Source organism: Triticum aestivum, chromosome 7A (genome assembly GCF_018294505.1).
Source record: "Triticum aestivum cultivar Chinese Spring chromosome 7A, IWGSC CS RefSeq v2.1, whole genome shotgun sequence".
Classification (NCBI taxonomy): Eukaryota; Viridiplantae; Streptophyta; class Magnoliopsida; order Poales; family Poaceae; genus Triticum; species Triticum aestivum.
The window spans coordinates 664,492,322-664,517,786 of record NC_057812.1 but is presented as its reverse complement, the minus strand read 5'-3'; the positions used below and the strand labels follow the sequence as shown (position 1 = coordinate 664,517,786).

General features: G+C 43.5%; 1 protein-coding gene and 3 long non-coding RNA genes across 4 annotated transcripts; all 4 read left to right on the top strand.

Annotated features, from left to right (window-relative positions):
• Positions 1 to 808: 808 nt before the first annotated feature.
• LOC123148555 (uncharacterized) lies at positions 809 to 1,591 on the top strand. Its single transcript, XR_006473996.1, has 3 exons — positions 809 to 895; positions 1,109 to 1,193; positions 1,454 to 1,591. It is a non-coding gene; the product is annotated as an uncharacterized lncRNA (long non-coding RNA).
• A 182-nt stretch (positions 1,592 to 1,773) lies between these two features.
• LOC123147278 (uncharacterized) lies at positions 1,774 to 2,291 on the top strand. Its single transcript, XR_006473151.1, has 2 exons — positions 1,774 to 1,900; positions 2,193 to 2,291. It is a non-coding gene; the product is annotated as an uncharacterized lncRNA (long non-coding RNA).
• A 2,478-nt stretch (positions 2,292 to 4,769) lies between these two features.
• On the top strand, positions 4,770 to 8,715 carry LOC123154432 (uncharacterized). The gene is made up of 5 exons (XR_006476842.1): positions 4,770 to 5,279; positions 6,666 to 6,832; positions 7,275 to 7,420; positions 8,065 to 8,124; positions 8,225 to 8,715. It is a non-coding gene; the product is annotated as an uncharacterized lncRNA (long non-coding RNA).
• A 10,937-nt stretch (positions 8,716 to 19,652) lies between these two features.
• LOC123149083 (cold-responsive protein kinase 1) lies at positions 19,653 to 23,922 on the top strand. Its single transcript, XM_044568615.1, has 7 exons — positions 19,653 to 19,961; positions 21,511 to 21,734; positions 21,849 to 21,964; positions 22,045 to 22,255; positions 22,345 to 22,585; positions 22,796 to 22,946; positions 23,052 to 23,922. The coding sequence occupies exons 2-7, from the start codon at positions 21,665 to 21,667 to the stop codon at positions 23,418 to 23,420; spliced, it is 1,158 nt and encodes a 385-aa protein (XP_044424550.1). The 5' UTR covers positions 19,653 to 19,961; positions 21,511 to 21,664; the 3' UTR covers positions 23,421 to 23,922.
• The last annotated feature ends 1,543 nt before the right edge of the window (positions 23,923 to 25,465 follow it).

The following is a 25,465-nucleotide window of genomic DNA, read 5'->3' as shown; positions in this document are numbered from 1 at the left end:
AAAAGCTTCATCCACACAAACTCAACAAGGACTCATGAGATAAGTTAGTATAAACCATTGCCAAAACATTATCATCTACTACCCCTATAAAAGGAAGAGAGAGCGGAGAACCAAACAATCAGACCCATCCATCAACAAGATCTAATGGTCCTAACTCCTTCCGTGTTTAACGCAACAAACCACGCATTAAGGCACATCGATCGCTAACTCTGCCGTGCCGTTTGAAAAAAAAACCGCACACCCACACGACCTCTCGCCCACGTAGCCTCCCGCACACCCGCATCGATCGCTAACCCATCGATCCTCCTCACGGGCCGTTCCTCCCGCAGCCTCCCGTCCGTCGTCGCTCCCTTCGCCGCGGGAGCTGCCGCCGGTCGCGCCCTCCGACGCCCAAGTTGTCACCGGAGCCGCCCGTCACGCCTTCCACCGTAGGTCGCCGCGGGAGCCGCCGCGCCCTTTGCCGCGGGTGTCGTCCGAGCCGCTCATCTTGGAGTCCTCAACCGCCACCGCGCACGCAGGTGAGAGGAGCGCGACCCTAGCTACATGTTCCTATTGGGTTGGGTACCGTGCTGATGGCTAATGCGTGCGGTGGGTTGGGGATTGGGATGTAGGTGGCGCGATGGAGGGGGAGTACGACGAGGTTCTGGGGCAACTCTCCTATCTCATGCAGAACGTGCGGGCACACACCAGCAACCCACGCAATCAGTGGGACCTCATGGACCACTACCTCCAGGTTCGTCCCCTCCTCCTCATGCTCCGCCTGAATCGCGATGAGGGAATGTGTTGTCTGATGCGGGTGAATTTGGTTAGATTCTCGAGCTGGAGGAGGCCATCGCGTGGATGAAGGTCATCCATGTCACCGGGACCAAAGGGAAGGTGAATCACGAGATAACATGTAATAACTCTCTCCAATTACAATACCAGATGTTGTGTTCTACTATACTGTTCATCAGTGATGGGGCATTCTAATTTGGTTCTCATATCTAAGCAACTATTGTGCAACAATGAAGTTTTACCAAATCAATATGGTGCTATTTGGCACTGACATGTAGTGTAACCAGTTACAGAGTTCCCCAATCTCTGCTTTGACTGATTTGCCACTGTACAGTTGGTGCCAAGGATTCGAGAAGGTGAACTAATACCAAGAACCATGTCGCCGGATGATTCAGGAAGAGATGGTCCTGATAGTCGAGGTATTTGAGCCTCCCATGTTAACTGTGCTTGGTTATTACATAACCTCCATCATATGCAATTGATTATTACATAATCATCACCATTTTGTTAACTATGCTTGGTTCAAACATTCAGATTTCAGTTAAGTATTTTCTCTCTGGAAAGCATGCAAAATAAATATATAAATTGTGTTATCTGGACCTTTAATGGCCTTCCTTTATATCCATGCATTTTCTCTTCCGTTCAGTTGTAATTATTTTACCATTTTCTTCTGAAACAGATAAACGGTGCATTGGGTGAACTTGTTACTATAGAGATTTCCGTATTCAGTCTATCCCATTACTCATTTGCTTCATAAGTTCCTACCATATTGTTTATGTCAATTTATTCTACTCATATTCATAATTCACGCGCCGTTGTCGCCGCCACTTTGAGGCCTTAGCCACCAAGCGGCATCCTTTCCCGTGAGGCTTAATTCAGTACATGCTTCTCTGGATTTCTATGAGATTAATTCAGTATATGTTTCTCTGAATGTTATCCTGCCATGTTGGAATGTATCATTAGAATGCAAGTTAGGATGCTCTCTCTCTCTCTCTCTGTATGATATACTTTATGTTCTATCACAAATTTGATTTGTTTTAGGTGATGTACATGAATGGCGGTAGATGGTTGAGGATTGAGGGAATGTAGATGCGACTAGCGAGCACTTACTCTGAGGTGCTTTCAGGTCACTGATTGCTTTCTACCCTATGCACACAACATGTCCCTCCCTTTATTTATGATTTGAATAGGATATTGCATGGTGTTCAAGTTCTATTATATTTTATTACTCTATAATTTGGTCCTAAAGATGACACCTTCCAGAATTTGGTTAGTTCTGTTCATGTCATGCTTGCTTCTCTTACACATGATTGTACTTTTTCCCTCGATGTTTTGCTTTCGCAACTTCATTAGAAGCATTATTGTTCTAAAAGTTTCAGCTGTACTGATCATGGCACTTATTTTTCCTGTCTTTGTAGATGATGGATTAATAAGACTGTTTGGACAAAATTCTGATTTTTTTAACACTTGTTCCATGTGCGAATGTTCTGGGAGCACCAACTCCAACTGCTGACAAGGTGAAGCTTCTTAAGTCACTGCCAAATCTCACCATGTTAAGTAATCGATTTTACTTATCAAAGAAAGACCAAAGAATTGGCCATGATGCCATGTTTTAATTAAGTTTGTTGCATGCCACGAGTTAAAGGGAACCTGTTCCTATAGGATAATAGAATGCAATGTTAATAGCCAGGGACTATTTCGAATATTTACATGTAAAGTATCCATCCTTTTTTCTGTATATCTTTTGTGTTTTTTCTTCTAACATCAGCACTTCAGCAAAAGATGTCGTAAGCCGTGTAATGTGGCAACACCAAGAAGGCCACCATCAAGGCGAAGGTGCAAACATGCAGAGCAGGTCTTGATTCCAGACCTATTTGTCATTCATTCATAGAGGCAATAAATATTATCTTTGTAATTTGAGATTTTCAAATATGATGCCTCAGTTTATAAGTCTGTTGCATGTAACATCCTTTTTTACTTAAAAAGTTTGGCTTCGCTTCTCATTATGGGTTTGGTGCTTATATTATTCTTACACAAGCCAGTTTCACCTCAATTTATCATACAACTTAGAATTAATTAGAGCCCTGTTATTGATCCTTACTTAATGCAACTGAAAGGAAAAAACTTCCTTAAGATCCATCCACGTCTTTGCTCTCTTTTCCAACTTTTGGTTTTGTTCTCTTCAACATTTATTTTTTCAACACAATATCGATTTCGCTCACAACTTAGCAATAATTGCATGAGAGTAAAAATTGGGGTCATAGCAATGGTTAATAATGTCCTTTTTCTGTCATGTTGGTTCCATGTGTTTGTTACATTTATTTAATTAGAATTCTGCATGCCCTTTTGCTTTGTTGTGAAAATCTAAGCTCTGCTAAAGTTTCTGCTCCTCTGGAATGTATCATGTTGTCTCCACTCTCCAGTGAGGTGCATATGTATATAGTACTGAGTTTTGACAACTAATAGCTTTTCAGAATTATTCATATGTTTGTCGCTAGGAACTCTAAGCTTTGAGTTTTGAGAGGCATTTATTGTTAAAATATGAAATATGGTAAAATGCAAGCTCTAATGATGAAGCTCGACACAGAGAAAGCTTTTGACACTGTCCTGAGAGTTCCTGGTGATGGTGCTCAAGCAGAGGGGTATTGGTATTGGTTGGAGGAAAAGGATATATGCACTACTCATGTTCTCTTCAACCAAGATACTGACAGTTGGGGTATGCTCTCATTTCTTAATTTTTTCTATAATCTGGAAGGCCAATTCGTATGAACGCCTTCCTCCGTCGTCGATCCGCGGCCCCTTCACATGCATGGTGCGCTCGACGCGCCGCCTCGACACGCTGCACTGGTATGTGTCTGACAGGCCCATACGAATTTCTGAATTTATCTGTATGACTGGTTCATAGTAATATTCAGCTTCGTCCATGTTGCAATGACAGTTGATTGTATTTGTTCTTTTTTGTGTTTTGCGAAAGAACCTCAACAATTAAACATACACCCAGAGATGCAAGGCACCTACAGAGTGTGAATGATACAAGTTCTAAGCTATCCAAGGTGTTGGTTTTTTTCTGGACATGGTTCAGTACGAAGAATGTACTGACATATATTTGCAAAAGCTTACATTGTTGACTGATATATGTAAAAATAGATATGCAATGTATAGGAACATTGATATTAGTTTTAGATATGGAGCACGAGGATTCTGAACCATGCAATTTTGTCACATTATGCCAGTAGAAGGAAGATAGTTAAGCACATCAACACATATCTTGGGGAATATCGTTATGCCATGTCCAGTGATATACCATGTATATATATGTAAAAGGTTAAAAGTGAACAATATCTGGCAAAAGAAACCATGCCCAGGAGCTACATAGATTTTGCCCAAATAGGTATTTAAGAACGGAGTTGGAACACTAGAGAGAGCAGGCCCTGGACATTGTTCTTTACAGTTGATTTTCTTCATCAAATTTGGTAACCTGGAGATGCATAAGGAGTAGGCATAAGGAGGCGGACGGGAGTAGTTTAATTTACTATGTGTTAGTTGTTAAATATCTGTCCAAATGTTGATGCTATGAATTTTGCTACAAAAGGTTGCATTTTCATTTGAACTATCAATTTTGTTTTTAGTTCATGTCATGGGCACGACGACGGATGGATGTAAATCCATTGGAAAATCAGACAACAGTTAGATATGAAGCATATCCATCTTATCTCCACTATTATTAAATAATCAAACAAGAACTTTCTTAAGTGCACCCAACAAATTGTCCACAACACCGCACGGACCGATCAGCACCGCACGATTAGTCCCACAAATCTCAATCTAACAGCCATGATTGATCTAATAACTCTATGAGGTGGACTTAGCAATTTTCAATGACTGACCATACTCCACCCACGGAGGAATATTCTGCCAACCAGTCCTGCGCCCCCCTGTAATAACGCAATTCTGATCGCTAGCTAAGGAAACATAATGAAATTGGGTGTCCCATCTCTTCTCGCCCCTGCCTGCTCGCACCTATTGCCGCCGCCCTCCCTAAAATAAAACCCACACGGCTGGCGGCGCACGGCCCTCCTCCCTCGAGCAGCGGCAGCGGAGCGGGGTGCGCCGAGCTTGACCTACGTCGATGGGACGTTGTGGTCCCTCTCCTCCATCGAGCAGCGGCCGCGGCGCGGGATGCAGTGGGCTCGGCCTTCGTCGACGGCTGTGGGGTCCCGTTCCTCCCTCGACCATCGGCGGCAGCGCGGGACGCAGCGGGCTCGGCCTTCGTCGTCGGCGGCGGGGTCCCTTTCCTCCCTCGACCATCGGCGGCAGCGCAGGACACAACGGGCGGCCAGGGACGCGGCGCTGGGTGCGGGGCGTGGTTGCATGGTGGAGGGCGCGTGCATGAAGGCGACGCGTTCCGTACTACTGTCATCATGCTCCCTGATACGAGCTCCTCCTTCCTCCCGCTGGACATGCCCAGCACCATCCCATGCCCTCAGCCCGCTGGCCAGAGAAAGGTTAGTAGCTTCATACGTTTTTTCCTTTGAAGCAGATAGAAGATTAAAATTATCTTGCGCACTATACCATCCCGTGGAATGAGCTGGGATCCTTGCGCTGGGGCATAGGCATTCCTTTTGTTGATTCATGGCTCAGATCTAGCATAAATAGAATAATCCCCAAAAGAAAAATTTGACCACGAAGTGTTTGTGTTTATGCTTACAAAGCTTTTCATTCTCTATTTTGATAGTCTGAGCATTCCAATTGAGGAGAAATCCGTTAATGCCCTGAGCGCATCGATTCTATGCACCTATAAAGTTGAATGAATCAACCAAAAAATTACGTCCTAGACAAACAAAAAATTAGGCAGAGAAATCACCTAAATAGCAGCCATGGGTTGTTGAGGTGGGGTGGCGCGGCCTCGATCCAATGCAAGCACGCGGCTCATAGATGGCCAAGAGCAGGGCAGGTAAGGAAATGCATGCTTACCCTTTAGAATGCATGCTTTCCAGTATAGAAATGAACTCTGCAGCAATACCAGTGATACATGTTGAAATTTTTCTGACAAGGAATAATTGATCCAGTGTGAAAAAGAAGTAGTCAATGACACTGTTCTCACGTAGATATTTAAATTATATCCATTTTTTTGTTCACACGCAACAAAAAAGATTATTAGTGTGATAAAAATGTAATGGATGCCTGGAAAACAATAATTTCTATTTCAAATATGTTAGTTACAGCACAAACAATTGTTGCATTACAAAAAAGGAAATGTATGGTATATGAAGCAAGTAAATATTCATAACAGCGCGGTTGTATGTTGGAAAAGAGAAACTTGCAAGACTAAATAGATTCCTTATAATTACAAGGAGAATAACAAGGCCAGTCTAAGCTGTTAGGAATGCATACAGAAGAGGCATTATCTGCACTTTCACTTTGACAACAAGGATATATCTAAATGTTGTGCACCAGAAAAATAATCAAAAAAGGACAATTGTTTATACCATTGTCAAGAGGCCTTTGGAGAGTTCGATGTGCATGGATCTGGTGAACACAACCTCGATCTGCACAAATCAGGATTTGGTGGCCTCGATCTGCATGAATCCGGCTATGACAAGTTGGATCTATGGAAGGGACGGTCATGGCAGAGACACCATTGCTACAGATCGACACGCAGGGGAGGAGCAAAGACCAGCGACGGCAACCTTGGTACTGGTGGTCGCCTGTAGGAGGGACACGGAAATCCTAAATTTTGACTACCAAGTCTTTGTGTTTATGCATAAATCCCGACCACCAAATTTTTGTGTTTATGCCTACAGATGTTTTCGGTTTCTTTTTCTGTACAATCATATATGCTTCTATGTAATTTCGTACCAATTTTTTTGATGATATACTATTTGATGCAGGAGCTTGATTTAATTTGTGCACGATCGATCATCTGTAAAAAAAATCATCTACGAAGGAAGGCAAGGAAAACTCCATTTAGCAAGGTCCATTGACATACAAGCATGTACACCATTTCAAGATATTACAAATATTGTTGTTTCCCGAAGATTATCGGAGGAGTAACATGGTATGGAGTTTGTACCTAATCAACATATATAACACTTCTTTATAGAATATTATATGTGAAAATGTGAACAGTTATAACTTAGTAAATAAGTGTTCACATGTTGCCTCCAAAAATCCACTTCAGCACAATACTTTCTTTAATATGTTAGCCATTCTGTTGCTAGAACTCGGTGCCCAATAAATCCATCTGTTGTATCTAGATATGTGAACACTTCCTTGACTGAATGTAAAAGTGTTGGGACAACAAATGTATCATTCTTCAGTCTCTCAGCCCTGAGATTTTAGTTATTATATATCAGTCTTCAGACCCTCTTGTTTTATTTTATTTTTCTCTTTGTCAATTAGTGTTTTTAGTCATATTCCCTCAAAAACAATCAATCCTTACTGTATTCTTTCTTCAATCTATTTTTTTCAACGATACGATCTCATTCCATAAATTGTAGGCATCGGTGTACAATATGGATGATGCATGTGTTGGAATTGGCACTGCTATCTCCACTGTACTGAAGGAGATCAAGCCCATTTCCATCAGCATCAACTGGAACTTTCCGTCGACTTGCATCCTTCCCCTTTTTTTTCTCTCCCTGAGGTAAGTTGGCATGCTCCCTGTTCTTGCATAAGGACAATGAGATGGATATGGGTTTGGTATTACTGATGTTGATGAACTGCTCATTTGTCAGACTGTCAAACCAGATGAGCCTCAAAGGAACTAAGAGAAATCACTATTCATTTACCAGTCTTGTCATTCTCCATGTTGTAAATTTGTCATTAGATTGATGCTTGAATGTATTCATAGACAAAATAACATGTTTGTTGATCAGCTATGATATGTGTTTCCACTGGCCACTTGCCGCTTTCTAAGGGGCAGATTTTAGCTTGAGAAGATTTTTGTGGAAACATAGTTGTGCTCTTGCTCTGATGGAAATTCGGAGTAGGGTGTTCCAAACTAGATTGACACACATAGGAATTTGTGACCGAGCTTTATGCTCTTCACCTATCCTAGAACTTGCATTTTTTTGTGTTGCTATCTGTCCATTAATCGGTATTCTAGCTGAAAGTTTTAGAGTTGTCAATTATTTTGAAACTCAGTTCACATAGTAGCTGGTCCTTTTTTGGGATATATTTGTTGTGTCTTTTCCCCATTTTGTCTTATATTTTGTCATACATTGTTCAATTAGCTAATTGTCATTATGCCATAGCTAACTTGTGCAACCTATTGCCGCTCCACCATAGGTCACATGACCATTCTTCATACACCGCTTCACTAGGACTAGCGCAGAACTACAGATGATGGTATGTATGTTTTCACCATTTTCTCAGTTGGTATTTTTGTTTAGACACCCAGAATGGCCAACCTAATATTTTGTGTGTGTGTGCATTATGGGGCACCCAGAAAATTCCAAAAGAAGTTGCCTCTTGTTTGAACACCCCAAAGCATGGGCTGGCGAGATTAAGGTTGGGCAAAGAGAGCTTCAGGAGGACCGAGTATGACACCTCACTTGTCAATCGCTTATTCTTCAAGCAAGGATGGAAGAAGTTTCTCACGAGACATGACATGAGGTTGGCACTACGGTACTAATTACATTTAAGACCGTCGCCAAAAATGAGTTGGAGATTACAGTCATCCTTTCATGTCCTTTGAGAAGTTGAAGATCATGTTGGACGAGTTTCGGGCTTTCATGAGTTATTTAATTATTTCTCTGTGTCTTTTTTTTAATCATGGAGGAGAACTACGTGTGAACTTTATAGATACAAGAAGAAAAGGGCAAAGGCCCGTACAAAGTTCAATTCCTATTATGTTTATTTTGTTTCTTCTTTGTCTACATAATGGGTTTTAAACTATGTTTTGTGAATCGGATGTATATAGACATGTTTTAGTGTGTTTGTTCACTTATTTCAATCCAAATGTAGTATATATTAAAATATTCGAACACATGTTATATTTGTGAATGTATGGTTATAATATTAGGCAAGACGTGCGTTGCACGTGCATATTTACTAATTACAACTTGACATGTAAAACCTGTGTACAAGAAAAATCTTTGGAAACTCAGGCTGGCAGTTAGCTATGAAGCATATCCATCTTATTACAACATGATTATGATGTACTCCTACTGTACTTGTCTAACACAAGCACAAAATCAAACTCACAACACAAGAACCTGAATCAAACTCTTGTAAATCAATATCAGAAAAGAAAGAGGAAATAGCTGGTTCAAACGAGCAGGCCCAGCAGACAACGACACTTGCAGGTATTTCCCTGCGTACTATTTCTATACTTCATCAGGATACAAAGACACATCAACATGCACTAAGTATGTCATCTTTACCAAGGCAGGCACGCATGAAGTCCTGTCTTTTATTTTTGTTGGACAATGTCTCATCTTGTCGATGCACGTGAATTTCACGTGCATGCTTACTAGTACTCTATTGTAGCAAATCACTAAAATTATTATTCAACATTGCATACTAAATGCCTCTGCATATTTAATAGTCCTATCCTCAAATAGAATCATTAAAAAAGCAAACATATGCAAACAATGCAAACATAACAGCAATCTGCCTAAACAGGATAGTCTGTAAAGAATGCTGCAACATCCATACTTCCCTAGCTCCAAAAATTATTAAATAAAATTCCCACTGTAGTAAATTTATCAGAGCTTAATATTCAAAAGGTTTCAACATTTTATCACATTCTGACTTTTCTAGGGAATTATTGCAACAGTGGTAAACTTTTTATTTTCAAACAGCAACATGTATACTTGTAACATAGGCATAGTAAAGGCTATAAATGCCACTTTTATTGAAATAAAAGATGCAAGACAATGTTCTAAATAACAGCAAGCAAATCCTAACAGAATAAATTGACGCTCCAAGCAAAACATATATCATGTGGTAAATAAAAATATAGCTCCAAGTAAAGTTATCGATGAACGAAGACGAAAGAGGGGATGCCTTCCGGGGCATCCCCAAGCTTAGGCTCTTGGTTGTCCTTGAATATTACCTTGGGGTGCCTTGAGAATCCCCAAGCTTAGGCTCTTACCACTCCTTGTTCCATAGTCCATCGAATCCTTACCCAAAACTTGAAAACTTCACAACACAAAACTTAACAGAAAACTCGTAAGCTCCGTTAGTATAAAAAAGTAAATCACCACTTCAAGGTACTGTAATGAACTCATATTTTATTTATATTGGTGTTAAACCTACTGTATTCCAACTTCTCTATGGTTTATAAACTATTTTACTAGCCATAGATTCATCAAAGTAAGTAAACAACACATGAAAAACAGAATCTGTCAAAAACAGAACAGTCTGTAGTAATCTGGATCAAACGTATACTTATGGAACTCATAAAATTCTCAAATAAATTGCTGGACCTGAGGAATTTATCTATTAATCATCTGCAAAAATAAATAACTAAATATGACTCTCCAAATAAAAATTGCAGCAATTCTCGTGAGCGCTAAAGTTTCTATTTTTGACAGCATGATCAACAAGACTTTCCCCAAGTCTTCTCAAAGGTTCTACTTGGCACAAAACTAATTAAAAGCATAAAACCACATCTAAACAGAGGCTAGATGATTTATTTATTACTAAACAGAAACAAAAAGCAAGAAACGAAAATAAAATTGGGTTGCCTCCGAACAAGCGCTATCCTTTAATGCCCCTAGCTAGGCATGATGATGTCAATGATGCTCACATAAAAGATAAGGATTGAAACATAAAGAGAGCATCATGAAGAATATGAATAGCACATTTAAGCCTAACCCACTTCCTATGCATAGGTATTTTGTGAGCAAACAACTTATGGGAACAATAATCAACTAGCATAGGAAGGCAAAACAAGCATAACTTCGAAACTTTAAGCACATAGAGAGGAAACTTGATATTATTGCAATTCCTACAAGCATATATTCCTCCCTCATAATAATTTTCAGTAGCATCATGAATGAATTCAACAATATAACCAGCACCTAAAGCATTCTTTTCATGATCTACAAGCATAGAAATTTTACTACTCTCCACACAAGCAAAATTCTTCTTATGAATGATAGTGGGAGCAAACTCAACAAAATAACTATCATGTGATTGAAAATTAAGATCAAGATGAAAAGTTTCGTTATCATTGTTCTTTAAAGCATACGTGTCATCACAATAATCATCATAGATAGGAGGCATGCTTTCATCATAATAAATTTGCTCATCAAAGCTTGGGGGACAAAAAATATCATCTTCATCAAACATAGCTTCCCCAAGCTTGTGGCTTTGCATATCATTAGCATCATGGATATTCAAGGAATTCATACTAACAACATTGCAATCATGCTCATCATTCAAATATTTAGCGCCAAACATTTTATAGATTTCTTCTTCTAGCACTTGAGCACAATTATCCTTTCCATCATACTCACGAAAGATATTAAAAAGGTGAAGCGTATGAGACAAACTCAATTCCATTTTTATAGTTTTCTTTTATAAACTAAACTAGTGATAAAACAAGAAAGTAAAAGACTCGATTGCAAGATCTAAAGATATACCTTCAAGCACTCACCTCCCCAGCAACGGCGCCAGAAAAGAGCTTGATGTCTACTACACAACCTTCTTCTTGTAGACGTTGTTGGGCCTCCAAGTGCAGAGGTTTGTAGGAAAGTAGCAAATTTTCCTCAAGTGGATGACCTAAGATTTATCAATCCGTAGGAGGCGTAGGATGAAGATGGTCTCTCTCAAGCAACCCTGCAACCAAATAACAAAGAGTATCTTGTGTCCCCAACACACCCAATACAATGGTAAATTGTATATGTGCACTAGTTCGGAGAAGAGATGGTGATACAAGTGCAATATGGATAGTAGATAAAGCTATTTGTAATCTGAAATTATAAAAACAGCAAGGTAACTAATGATAAAAGTGAGCGCAAACGGTATTGCAATGTGTGGAAATAAGGCCTAGGGTTCAAAATTTCACTAGTGTAAGTTCCCTCAACAATACTAACATAATTGGATCATAAAACTATCCCTCAACATGCAACAAAGAGTCACTCCAAAGTCACTAATAGCGGAGAACGAACGAAGAGATTATGGTCGGGTACGAAACCACCTCAAAGTTATTCTTTCCAATCAATCCGTTGGGCTATTCCTATAGGTGTCACAAACAACCCTAAAGTTCGTACTAGAATAACACCTTAAGATACAAATCAACCAAAACCCTAATGTCACCTAGATACTCCAATGTCACCTCAAGTATCCGTGGGTATGATTATATGATATGCATCACACAATCTTAGATTCATCTATTCAACCAACACAAAGGACCTCAAAGAGTGCCCCAAAGATCTACCGGAGAATCACGGCGAAAACGTGTACCAACCCCTATGCATAGGTTCATGAACCCGCAAGTTGGTCACCTTAACATACATCAAGTGGCACGCGGTATCCCATTGTCACCACAGATATCCACGGCAAGACATACATCAAGTGTTCTCAAATCTTTAAAGACTCAATCCGATAAGATAACTTCAAAGGGAAAACTCAATTCATTACAAGAGAGAAGAGGGGGGAAGAAAAATCATAGGATCCAAATATAATAGCAAAGCTCGCGATACATCAAGATCGCATCATCTTAAGACCACGAGAGAGAGAGAGAGAGAGAGATCAAACACATAGCTACTGGTACATACCCTCAGCCCCGAGGGAGAAGTACTCCCTCCTCGTCATGGAGATCACTGGGATGATGAAGATGGCCACCGGAGAAGGATTGCCCCCTCCGGCAGGGTGCCGGAACGGGTCTAGATTGGTTTTCGGTGGCTACGGAGGCTTCTAGCGGCGGAACTCCCGATCTATCTTGCATTCTGGAAGTTTTAGGTCACGTGGGTATATATGGGTGCAGGGAGGACGTCGGAGGAGCCACGGGGGTCCCACGAGACAGGGGGAGCGCCCTAGGGGGGCGCCCCCACCCTCGTGAGCACCTCGTTCCTTCCTTGACGTAGGGTCCAAGTCCATCGGGTGTGTTTCCTTCCAAAAATAACTTCTCCAGTTGATTTCGTTCCGTTTCGACTCCGTCTGATATTCCTTTTCTTCAAAACACTGAAATAGACATAAAACAACAAATCTGGGCTGGGCCTCCGGTTAATAGGTTAGTCCCAAAAATAATATTAAAGTGGAAAATAAAGCCCAAAACAATAGATAATATAGCTTGGAGCAATCAAAAATTATAGATACGTTGGAGACGTATCACGGGCCCACTAATCAGTCAGTGAAAGCATCATTTTTTAAGCACGCGCGCGGCGGGGGTCGACCTCATTCACTTCTTACGTCCACATCTGGCCCCTCACGAGGAGCAACGTCGTTCGGGTGTCGACGCCGTCCCACCACCGTTCCCACCGCCGCCCCCGCAGGTAGAGCCGGAGGACATGGAGGCGGAGTACCAAGCCACCCTCGAGGAGGCCCTGCAGCACGCGTTGGAGGCTAGCCGCCTCGAGGAGGACACACACTGGGATGGGCTGGAGCAACCCCTTGCCTTGTCGGCACCGGGGGACTCCGTCCACACCCCACTGTTCGTGTCGCCACCGCCACCGTCGCCGCCCGTCCAGCTCAAGCCGAAGCCGACGCGGAAGCGCTCCCCGCCTCCACCCACTTGGCCGGACGAGGCCTACTGGGCAGTACCGTGAGTGGATGAGCGCGCCTCCCGTCCACTTCGTCGCGATGCCGGCGCAGGAGGCGGCCCACCTCGAGCGCTGGAAGGCGCACTGGCTCCGCCAGGAGCAGGCCGACGGCGAGGAGCAGATGCGCTATGAGGCCATGCCCCAACGCGACGCGGAGGCGCTCCGACTCAAGGAGGAGGAGGAGCGCGCGCGGCTACAATGCCGCCGCCCCAGCAGACACTGGAGGAGACTGTCCTGGCAATGTACCAGGCGGCGTTCGGGTGGGCTGGCCCTGCTCCCGTCTTCATCGACCTCACCAGTGATGGCGTCGGCGGCATTGACGACAAGGACAAGTGCAAGGCCGACGACGCCTAAGGCAGCGTGCGGGGCGGTAGCAGGCGGTTGCACACTTTTATATATATTTTAGTTAATGTTTAATTAGCTTTAAGTGGACTTTGGTCAGCGTTTGACCGGTCACTTATGTTTAATTATGTTTATTTTGTGCGAGTTGTTTTTTTCACACAGGCACATTTGGGTCAGCCTTCCCGTTGAGATGTCAAGTGGACCCATTTCAGAATGCGAACGCGCACGTTTGCCTGGTCGATCTAAACGGACAAAAAGCAAACAAAGCGCGCGTCTGTTTGGGTCGCCCCATTAGAGTTACTCTTAGTCAGTCAAAAAATCTAGGTCGAGAAAAACAATTAACCTGTGGGTTGTTGGTATCAAACATGGCTTGGGCTATTCGGGAGGAATTAGACCGACGAAAAGTGACCCTTTTGTACTCTTTCTCGTGTTATTAAATGAAATGATGGGTTTTCAGTTTCGATGAATGTGTTTGGCAATCTCCGATTCAGACTAGCTACAGTAGGAGTAACTTCAGCAGTAACATCGAGTCCAACTCAGCAAATTTGCTTATGTGGCAGTGAGTTAATGAGAAGAGAGGTAGTAGTAGTAACTTAGCTAGTTACTGTAACATCACATGTCCCAATGCAATATGAGTCTATAACCTAATAAATGAAGCTATGCATGTTACCACACTTATGTTACTACCCATTATGAAGGTAGTAACATAGTCTAGGAATACGTGTATGTTACTAATGTATGTTACTCTCCATTATGGCTAGTCTCAGGTGATCTCCGCGACCAGTGCATCGATATTAGTTGTGGCGGAAAGGCCCGAAGTTTGACACCATGAGTAAGGGCATCTCTAACCCCTGTAAATTTCCTTCTGTATCTTGTCACGAACAAGGGAGTCAGTCTGTGGACATGGATGTAAGAAAACGCCATCCAACCATAGCCTATATTTCAAACTCTTTCAATAATCGGATGAAATTCATGCAAACAAGATGGATTTCATATAAACATAACTAATTTCATACAAACTAGACGGAACAGTTACATTTTGGACATATTTTTCCCAGTATCTTCCCTTTGTCCAGCTACCTCGCTCATCGAAGCAGTAAAGAGGGTGCTTCAGCCGGAGAGGAAGCATGCTTCCGTGGAGCTCAGGCAGGTGTCTAGAATGATCTGAGATAAAGGAGAACCGGCCGGGTCAACGACGGTGGCCTTCCTGGGACCCAAGCGTCGGCGGCCTCCCGTATTCTACTTCCCCTTGATGATGGCGGCGGGCGCAGACATGCGGGCCGCCACCTTGTCGACATCCGCACAGCCTGGTTCTTTCTTTACGTGCATGGCGGCGCTACGCGCGCCTGGACGGCAGATAGCGCGGTCGCAGGCACTGGATGCAGCGATGTCCGTGCCGCCGTGCCGGGATGGAGCAACTCGTCACTCCTCCGCAAGCTGGCTTCGAGCGGCGAGTTACTGAACCACGCGCCAGCTTGGGATTGCAATTGGCTCCGTCGAGCTAGGCGAGAGAGGTGGAGCAGCGAGTTGCCTCGCTCATATCCGGCGGGCTCGGTGGGCCACGCAGCCGTGTTGTATGCCGGAGAACTGCGCTTCGGAAGCCGTCGAAAGATTGGAGAAAATGGAGGAGGCGTGTTCAGCCGGGCGTGTAGCGGGCGGCGCCCTCGACCGGCGCGCCGCTTCAATGGCGGAGGCAGTGAGAGGTCGCGTCCGCCCTGATCCACCTTCAATGTGGAGAGGTGCGCTCTACAGCGGCATGAATGCGAACAACTACCGTAGGGCGAGAAGCGGCGCGGAAGAGGGGGAGGTGTTTTTGATGGGTCAGAGCAGTCATAAGCGGGTTTAGGATCGGTCAGGATTTTCGGAAATCTTCTTACATTTGTCTTCAGTTTGCGAAAAAAAACGCGTCCGGATCGCGCCGCGGACCGATACAAGACCGCGTTTGATTGCTTCCCCGGCACGGACAACGTGGTCCGGATGGTTGCGGGGGGTTTGAAAGTCGACGTTGAAGATCCCCTAATGCTCGACTGGAAAAGCTAAAAGTCGCCAGCTTTTTTTTACGAAAAAAACTCACAAGCTATTCATCTCGTTACAAACTCAGCTAAGACCTTGATCATTTGTTTAGTCCAGCTCAAATAAATAAATACTCAGTTAAGCCCGTTCAAATTTTCCTTTTTGAATTGTTTGGATTGTTTTCAAGTGCTAAATGCATATCTAATGGTGGCCCACAGATTTTTTTTCGTATCCATCCGCAAACATAAATGCAGGAGGTGGTCATCCAACGCTGAACCATCTGTCATGTGAGCATCCTGTTAAATGCGCCTGCGGGAGCGCCGACGAGAGATTCTCATTACCTGTTCCGACGACCGGCCGGTCCGCTATCGGAAAGTCGATGATCATCGGGCAAGTCCAACAGGCCCTGTCCCTGTGGGCATTACTCTGAACGAAGACCCGCTGGCAGTCAAGCAAAAATCAAAGTGCAAGGTCAGGCCGTCCATGAATTGTTTACGCGTGCACAGCGCAACCCCTGGGCGGCGCGGGCCTCTCGATCCGTCTGCACATGACCGACCGATCGGCCAATTTAGCAGATGTTTGTTAATTTGATTGTCCAAGTACGTACTACGGCTGTTCGCACTACCGGCCGTCTACCCCCGTTGATCGGTCGATTGCCGTGTCCGTGTGCTATCACGTCGCCGGTCGCCCTGAGACGACCGCACATGCCCATGGTTCGAATCGCCGGCTGGCTGCTACCTAGCAACAAGAAATATAATTCAGTACTCACTCACCACAAGTCGGTAATTCACTGTCTAATCGCAGGTACTCCCTTTATTGAGACACTTATTTTAAGACAAAGAAAGTACTATATACAACGAGCTTGCATTGACCGCCGGAGGCATCTACCTATCTTCTCGAGTTACTATTTCTTCCGTTCCGAATTACTTGTTGCAAGTATGGATGTATCTAGATATATTTTAATTTTAGATACATTTATTTCTACGATGAGTAATTTGGAACGGAGGAAGACCTTCTAGAAGGCTAGAACCTCGACGTGCCGTGGAAACGTCGTGCTCGCCGGCCGACGCATCGTTTGTTTGTTAGTCGGTCAAATCCAGAGAAAAATTAACCTGTGGTGTACTGGTACCGAACCTGGCCTGGGCCGTCCGGGAGGATTTAGACCGATAAATAGCGACCCTTTTGTACCTTTCTCACGTTAGATGACTTTCCACTTTCGAATGTGTTTTGCGATCTACAACCCCACTAATCACGATGAGTCGATGAGTAGCATAGATCAGTTTAGCTATGCAATATGTCATGTAATACCACCTTCTAATTAATGTGGCTTGACACTCACAAAAGAAAATGTCACTTGTGGTTCATGATTGCACTGTTAAACTACTCATATTAATATTTTACAACGCCGATTTTGTACATACCATATTGTATCTGTACATGTTTGGAGAAAATTGACGACTCATAGAAGAACTTTTAGCGAACCAAGCTGAACTTGTCCTACTAGGTACATAGTTGGGACCTCTTTGGTTCATGGGGATTTTTCTTTTTGCCACTTTAGATTTTACCAATTTTCTTTATGTCATTCTATATTTTGACAGCTCACTTTTGCCATTCTTAACTTTTGACAATTATCACAATTGCCATTCCATGGCAAAAGCAAAATAATTTTATTTTATTTTTGCCACTCGTAGCTTTTGAAATGTATCACAATTGCCACTCTAAAAAATTTGTTTTTGCCACGGGAATGGCAATTGTGATAATTGTCAAAAACTAAGAGTGGCAAAAGTGAAATGTCAAAATCTAGAATGAAATAAAGAAAATTGGCAAAACCTAAAGTGGCAAAAACAAAATTTTTCCATCATTCATAGGATGAAAATAGAAAACAAAAACACAGAAAATGAGTGTCATAACACCTTCAATACTGCATGATTCATGAACGCGTGATTGCGCGCACTAAAAACTTATGATTCCTTAAATGACGATGGAGTGGATGCAAAATTTACTATGAAATCTGGTATAAATGAGTCCTAAGCAAAGTTAGTGACTGCAATCCTATGGATCAAGCGACGTACGTAGGATCCCCCATGGCTAGGTGAAGTTGAAGGTGGATGGGTCCTTCATGGACTAAGACGGAACCAGGGGCGTCGGCGCTATGTGACGAGGTTGGGGCGATCATCATTTCCCCCAGTTGCACCTCTACTGGTATGCGCCCAGGCCCGGTCCTGATGGGGGGGCAGGGGGGGCGGCCGCCCCAGGCCCCCAGAACGGAGGGCCCCCCATCAGGGGCGCACGTGTTATAGAGATATAGGCCTGTTGCTGCGTGCGTCTATATGAACTGAAAAAACGCACTGCCTTGCTGGCCCAAGTTTGGTACTATGTGAGGCTGGCTACAATTACGCATGGCCGTCGATCATGGATCGAATCAGCCTTTTGGAGAGGCGCGTCAGTTACGCACGCACACGAGGATTAGGATCACACGAGGAGAAACCACGGTCTCAGCCGCCGCCGCTAGACGCCGGATGGATTTCTCGTCTTTGCCTCGCGACCGCCAGAACAAGTTGAACTACGACGGAAGAGGGACGGCCAGCGGGCAAGAGCCTTGCAATCGCTACAATTTTAGCCGGAGATGCCCCCATCAACGATTCGACAAGTTGATTCTAGATAAGGTACTGTACCCTAGCGATTTTGCTTTTCCTACGATAATTGATACAAATTATAAATGATAATTAAGATTCCTCTTCATTATTTCATAGGGCATTGATAATTAATTGATCGGGCATGGTTAGCGTAGATTTTATAGGCTTTATCATTGAAATCAATGTGATAAATATTAAGAATTCTGTCAAGATAATTGATTGGATCACAGTTGTTCTTTGCAATGTCCTGTGGAACACTAAGATGCAAGCACTAGTCCAGAAAAGAAATCTATTTTTCACTAAATACAATGGATTTGATAGCACTTCCAATTCCGCATCTTAGTGAGTAAAATACTTTCATTGGGCGTTGAAGGCAAGATTGAAAATTGGTATCACGGGAAGCGGAAAAGACCTACGAAATCGATCACGAAGGCAACCCTCTAAGGGGCCCCGAGGTCTAATTTCGCCCCGGGCCCCTAAAATCCTAGAAACGGCCCTGTATGCGCCGCTCACTGGAAGCAGAGCGCGGAGCTCGCTGTGTAGAAAGAATCGAAGACAATGAGCTTCTGATCTCGAGCCCACATGCACCCTCATGAGCAGTATTTTTTTCTTAAATTATGTGTGTTTTTGTCAACAAACATTGTTGAATGTTCTACGTACGAGCAAATTTCCATGAAGAAAAAACATTCCGAAATGCTCCAGAATGAAAAAAAAATGCACCAAAAAGACTTTTTTAAAGCATTTTTCGAGCACTTATTTTTTTTCAAAGCATTGGGAATGTTTTTTTTCTTCATGGAAATTTGCACATGTAAAAAAATCATTATTGACCCCTCACCATTTCTTGTCTTTATCGGCCACTGGTGGCCTGTCCTGTCAGGAAACAACTTGCCAGCGACAGCAAAAATAATCGATCTGCAGTGCACAGGCGCGCATAAAAATAAAATAAACCAGGCGCGCGTAAACCGGATCTCGTTGCCTAGGTCAACAGCCGCGTCAACCCACCCCAGCCTCGTCACGCCGCAACCAACCCCGCCACACGCGCCGGCCCAAGCCCAAAGCCCAAAGCCCGGCCCTCCACACGGTCCGGGCCACCAGGGCGGCTTACGAAGTCAACGATGTTGACTGCGCCACGGCTCAGTCAGTTAAAAGACATGGCCTCCCTTTCTTCTCCCTCGTTTCTCGCTTTCGCATTGGAGACAAGCCACAACTCTCGACTCCAGGCCGCCGTTTCAATCCCCTCCCCTCCGCTCGCCCTCGCCTCGCCGCCGTGCGCGCACCGCCGACAGCTACCGGAGCTGTGCAGGCTCCGGAGAGCTGCCTGCTCCCTGTGATCCGCCGCGGGCCGGAGTATCTCCGCGTCGGGCGGCTGTTCCGCGGGTTATCAGTTCCGTCGGCGCGCCGGTGGACTGGAACCCCCCGTCGGGGGCCGCGCGTCGCCGAGGCCGCCGGTTTCGGCCCTCCCTCCCCTGCCGCGGTTCAGGTGAGCCTCGCTGCTTTTCATGGATCATCTAATTTCGATATGTTTTCCCTTCCCTTGCTCTCTGGTCGCTCCGTTTCTGAAATTACTGGGAGAAGGGGACTGTAGAGAGTCAACAGTTCGCGATCTGATGAGAGAAAATAGCTGTGGAAACATGCCATCTAGTAATCGTCCTAACTCTGACTATAGCCCTTGCTTGAATTGCATGCTTGTGGGTGAATCCACAACATAATTATAGAGTTTCAGTAACCATATCTACACCCTGTACTTCAGTAACGCGCAATTACTGGAAGTTCCTGTTGGATCGCGATAGGGTGCGAGGATCCGTGGGAGTGCAGAAATGCCAGACACTGAATGCTACAGGACTGGCGACAGACACGGTGTCTGCAAATTGATTGACCCGGCCAATCTTGCATTGCTAGCTAGCCTTCAGAAACCATTTAGATGACAGCCCACACATGGCCTGTCCAATACCATGTGCCCGCTGCAACCACCCTTCTGCTTAAGATTAAGAAGAAGAAAGCCATGACGTGGTCTGGATGCACAATATCGTCTTTGTTTACTGTTGAGGTCTAGTGGCGCGTCTTCTCGTGATCTCACTCGTTGTTTATTTCCATGGAAAGAAACATGTATGCGGTTTTTGGTTTTGTCCTCAAGTTCATAAGATATTTGTAGGGGTCGATCATGACATCGATGCTTATCCAAGAAAGGTATAACTGGTCAATCAAAGAGACCATTTGGATTAGAAAAAAAGGTGTGGTGGCCTAACGGCCTAAGGGCTACTTCCTTTAATTATGCATGGCATCATATACTACATGTCAGTTGCAGCCTATCAAATCAGTGATAGTTGGTTGTTAGTTAAAACTCCACTGCCTGTGCAAAGCTGTCAGTGATGTTTCTGATGGGTAAAGCTCCAGAAACATTCAAGTTTGAATCGACGTGTAATGCTTAAGTGGCTTTGCTGTTACGATGGAAGTTTCTAAGAGCACCGACAAATCTGGAGCATTTCTCTTTGGAACCTTTTTTCCCCTCCACTGTTAAATTTAGCCCATAATTCATGAGCTGTTACCTGTTAGTGTTTCTGAACCTTGTGAATCTAACTAAAGACTCTCAGTTACTATGTCAGCAAACTACCCGAGCAGTATTTGAACTTGAATTCTGTGTTTCAACTATTATTATGACCGAAATGCATTAACTATTTGCAGTCAAAATTCTTGCCATCTTGTGCATACTGAATATCCCAGTCAAAATACATGTCAATGTGAACATTGGCGTGGTCTCCAACGTGACATTCTGAATTTCTTTGAAAAATGTGTTGTCTTTCACAATGGATCTTATCAATGTGATGCTGCAATGTTCGTAATTATTTCTACATTGATAGTCAAACCTAAAAATGTTTGACTCACATGGATCTGAATAACATGTATTTTGACTAGGAGAAAGTATTTCTATCTAAAAAGGAAATCTTGAATTGGACATGTTATACATTGCACATGCTACTTCTGTCAGGTAACACGTAACCGGAACCTGTGTTCATGTTCTTCTGTTTCAGGATATAATCACTGTTGTTGAAGGCTGATGATTGCTGTTATTGAACATGAAGGATGAAATGCCTGTGGTTAGATCGATATTTAATTGATATATCTACCAAGTGAACCACAGTACAGAGGTTTGTATTGTGGATCGAGAATTGAAACAACTTGATAATGAGTTGTTTTTCTCGCATTTTCAAAAGGACGAGTGGGGGTCAGCAACAAACTGGTCCACTCAATGAGGGTATGAGCTCTTATACCTACAGTTTTGTTGAAAATCGCTATTCAGAATATGATATCACTTTGTCACCTCCTCGCCATTCTGCCTTCGTTTTCACTTACATTTAGTCTTTTGCAGACCTCCCGGGTGTTGAGAACATAACAAGATTTAGCTATAAAGAGTTGGATAGGGCAACTGCAAGATTTGACCAATCCAATAAGATTGGTGAGGGAGGTTATGGACCAGTTTATAAGGTAATACCCTATTTATTTTGTATTCGATGCTGGACCTTAATTATTGCAAGTGTTTTAAAATCGCTTACTTGCCATTTCAGGGAACACTCAGGGATGGAACAGCCGTTGCAGTAAAGGTGCTCTCTTTGCAGTCTAGGCAAGGCGCGAGGGAATTTCTTAGTGAACTTATTACGATCTCTGATATTTCCCATGAGAATCTTGTCAAGCTTTATGGCTGTTGTGTGGAAGGAAGCCACAAGATCCTTGTCTATAATTATCTTGAAAATAATAGCCTTGCACAAACCCTTCTAGGTAGATTATGATTGCTGAACCTCTGTATTCTTTTGCTCCTAGAAAAATTTCAGATGCCGTAATCCTTCTTGGTCCTTGCCATTTTTCAGGTTCTCAGCAGCATAGCAGCATCCAGTTTAACTGGAGAACTCGAGTGAATATTTGCATTGGTGTTGCCCAGGGACTAGCATACCTCCATGACGGTGTCCGACCTCATGTTGTCCACCGGGACATCAAAGCTAGCAATATACTTCTGGATCAGGATCTTACCCCGAAAATTTCCGATTTCGGCTTAGCGAAGCTTCTACCTTCAGATGTATCACATATTAGCACAAGAGTCGCAGGAACGCTGTAAGTGTAAACTAGTTAATCGAACCTGTCTGCTTTGCTATATGTTTACTTGTGTTTTCTCATTATACTAAAATGCTAGCTTGCCTGATCTCCATGGTTAGGGCTGCATAAGCACATTAAGATTGGGAAAAGTGAAAAAAACCCGCAATATGATATAGTTAATTAGATATCTCCTCTGTTGCTTTTGCTCACTGTAGTTTTTGCCTGCAGAGGTTACTTGGCTCCCGAATACGCCATCCGAGGACAGGTGACCCGGAAATCAGATGTTTACAGCTTCGGCGTTCTGCTGATAGAAATAGTCAGCGGAAGATGCAACACTGATACAAAACTACCCTACGAAGATCAGATTCTTCTTGAGAAGGTAGGTACAGGACCCTGTTCTAATTTGTTCATCGTAGGCCTGTTTATTTAGTGCTATACTATCACGGTATTACCAAGAGATTACTGTTCCTTTCTTCCTCTGCAGACGTGGGCATACTACGACCAGGGGCAGCTGGACGAGATCATCGACAGCTCCTTGGGCGACGACCTGGACGTGGATGAGGCGTGCAGGTTCCTGAAGGTGGGGCTCCTGTGCACCAAGAACGTGACGAAACGGCGGCCCGACATGTCGACGGTGACCCGGATGCTGAAGGGCGAGGAGGACGTGGAGTCGCATGAGATCACCAAGCCCGACGTGATCCGGGACTTCAGGGACCTGAAGCTGAGGAGCAAGGCCACGTCGTCGTCGCTGCTGACCTCCATCGTGGCGCGCTCCTCGCCGTCGTCGTTGTCGTCCACCGGCAACACCACCCGCACCTCCATCACCTTCACCGCCATATCGGACCGCCCCTGACCGGTGAAGGCACCGAAGTGAGGATAATGCAGACACGAAGAGACTGCAGAGGAAACTGTAGATAGCCGTAGCGCAGCCCAGGTTTTTCCTTTTTTCTCGTGCTTGTATGGTCTGTGTGGTACAGTGGTCTTCATACTTTCATTCACTTTACTCTCTCTTTTTTTTGGGCGGGGCACTTCACTTGATTGTTTCTCTGTATAAAAGGGTTATACCGATTTTTTTTAATCAATACTCCATCCGTTCCAAATTACTCGTCACAAAAATGGATGTATCTAGAACTAAAATACATCTAGATACATCCATACCTGCGATAAATAATTCAGAACGGAGGCAGTAGAAACCAAGCTCATGTAGCTCACAGTAGAACGATTCTCCCCCAAAGGTCATCACACAGCCTATATGTATCAATGTATGCACTTCGACTCGAGTGCGAGCTTTTGGAGACCGAGCTACAAGGAGCTCGGTTTCAAAATGCAATTTTCTACAGTGTGAAAAATCGTAATTTTTTGTGAACACTCATACACATATATTATGTATCTGCAAAATTTCATAACAGTACACTTTCACACGTGGTGTGCAAAAAAAAAGACAAATACACATTTCTAAAATGTGCTGGTTGTTTTTGTTGTTGGGCCGGAATTTTGTTTATTTTGTACAACCTACAAATCACAATATTTTCAAACGTTTTTTCACGCGTTCATGTTCAACATGTATAAGTTTCCATGGATTTTTTTATATATTTTTAAAAAATTTAAATATGAAATTTGTTTTTATTCAAACACCAAGCCCCAGGAGCTTGGTTACCATTTGCATTTTCCATTTCGACTCGTAGTATTCCATTTTCAATCGCTGCCGCCATTCTTCCCCCAAACTGCCGACGATTCGCACCAGGCGAACAGCCGAGCGGTGCAATGGCCGGCCCATTGTGTAGATAACGTAGGTACTACCCCATCCGTTTTGATTTTTTTTGTTTTTTTTCTTTTCCAGAAAAGGTTGCCATTTTTTTAAAATGTTTGGAAATTTAAAAAAAAAGCTGTGTTTCCAAATATTGTTTGCATTTTTCTAAAAAACTGTTTGGGAATTTTAAAAAATGACGTGTTTTTCAAAGATTGTTCATAACGTCAAAAAAGATTCCTGTTATCAATATTTCTCACAAACTAAATAAATGTTCCCATTTTCAAAATATGTTCAGGAATTTCGAAAAATGTTTGAGATTTTGAAAAATTGTTCAGAATTTTAAAACATGTTCCCGTTATCAAATTTTGTTCATAAAAGATGTATTTTTTGAAAAAAAAGTTTGGAACTTCAAAAAATGTTCATGTGTTAAAAAAATTATCTATGTTTCCTAAAAAGATGTCCGTGTTTATAAAATATTCACTTTTTCAAAAATAAATCACGTTTGAAATTTGAAAATAAATAAATTTGTCGTTGATTATAGTTCTTATACTCCGCGCTACCGATTGAAGAAATCGAAGCCTGTCAGGCGTTGTGGCTTGTGAAGGGTGCTCACCAGCAGGAGGCCCAGAGTTCGAACGCTGACTCACATCACTGTTTGCGTGCATCACCATCAGGGCTGACCCATTTGGGGGAACTGCTATGCGGCGCTCGTCCATTGGCCGCAACACACGGAATGTGGCAAGCGACAGTGGGGGAGCAAAGGAAGGCGTGAAAATGGGCATGCCCAGTTTTGCAGCACGTGGAGGAAAAATTCAGGCGAGGGGATCATACATCTTGTTTAAGCGAGATATAGATTACGCGCTGTTCGTCACTAGAAGGGGTCAAACACACGAGGCGATGCACAGTGCGATGTCGGCGTTCTCGTCCTCCATCGCCAGCGCCGCCTCCACGTCCGGCTGCGACATCTCCGTGGTGCGAGCGGTGGCTTGAGCATGCGAGGCCTCATAGAGCGCGCTAGCTGCTCGGCAACAAAGTTGTGATTCGCCACGGCCTCTTTGCTTGCACGCTCGTTGTAGATTGGTCCTTCGCCAGTCGATGCTACTTGAGAAGGAACATGTTGTACCGCTGCTTTTCCTATACCCGCCGAA

Coding starts and splice junctions, on each gene's coding strand:
- LOC123149083 (XM_044568615.1), top strand. CDS start 21,665: ATGAGTTGTTTTTCTCGCATTTTCAAAAGGACGAGTGGGGGTCAGCAA. Junction 22,256..22,344: donor CCTTGCACAAACCCTTCTAG/GTAGATTATGAT, acceptor GCCATTTTTCAG/GTTCTCAGCAGCATAGCAGC. Junction 22,586..22,795: donor ACAAGAGTCGCAGGAACGCT/GTAAGTGTAAAC, acceptor TTTTGCCTGCAG/AGGTTACTTGGCTCCCGAAT.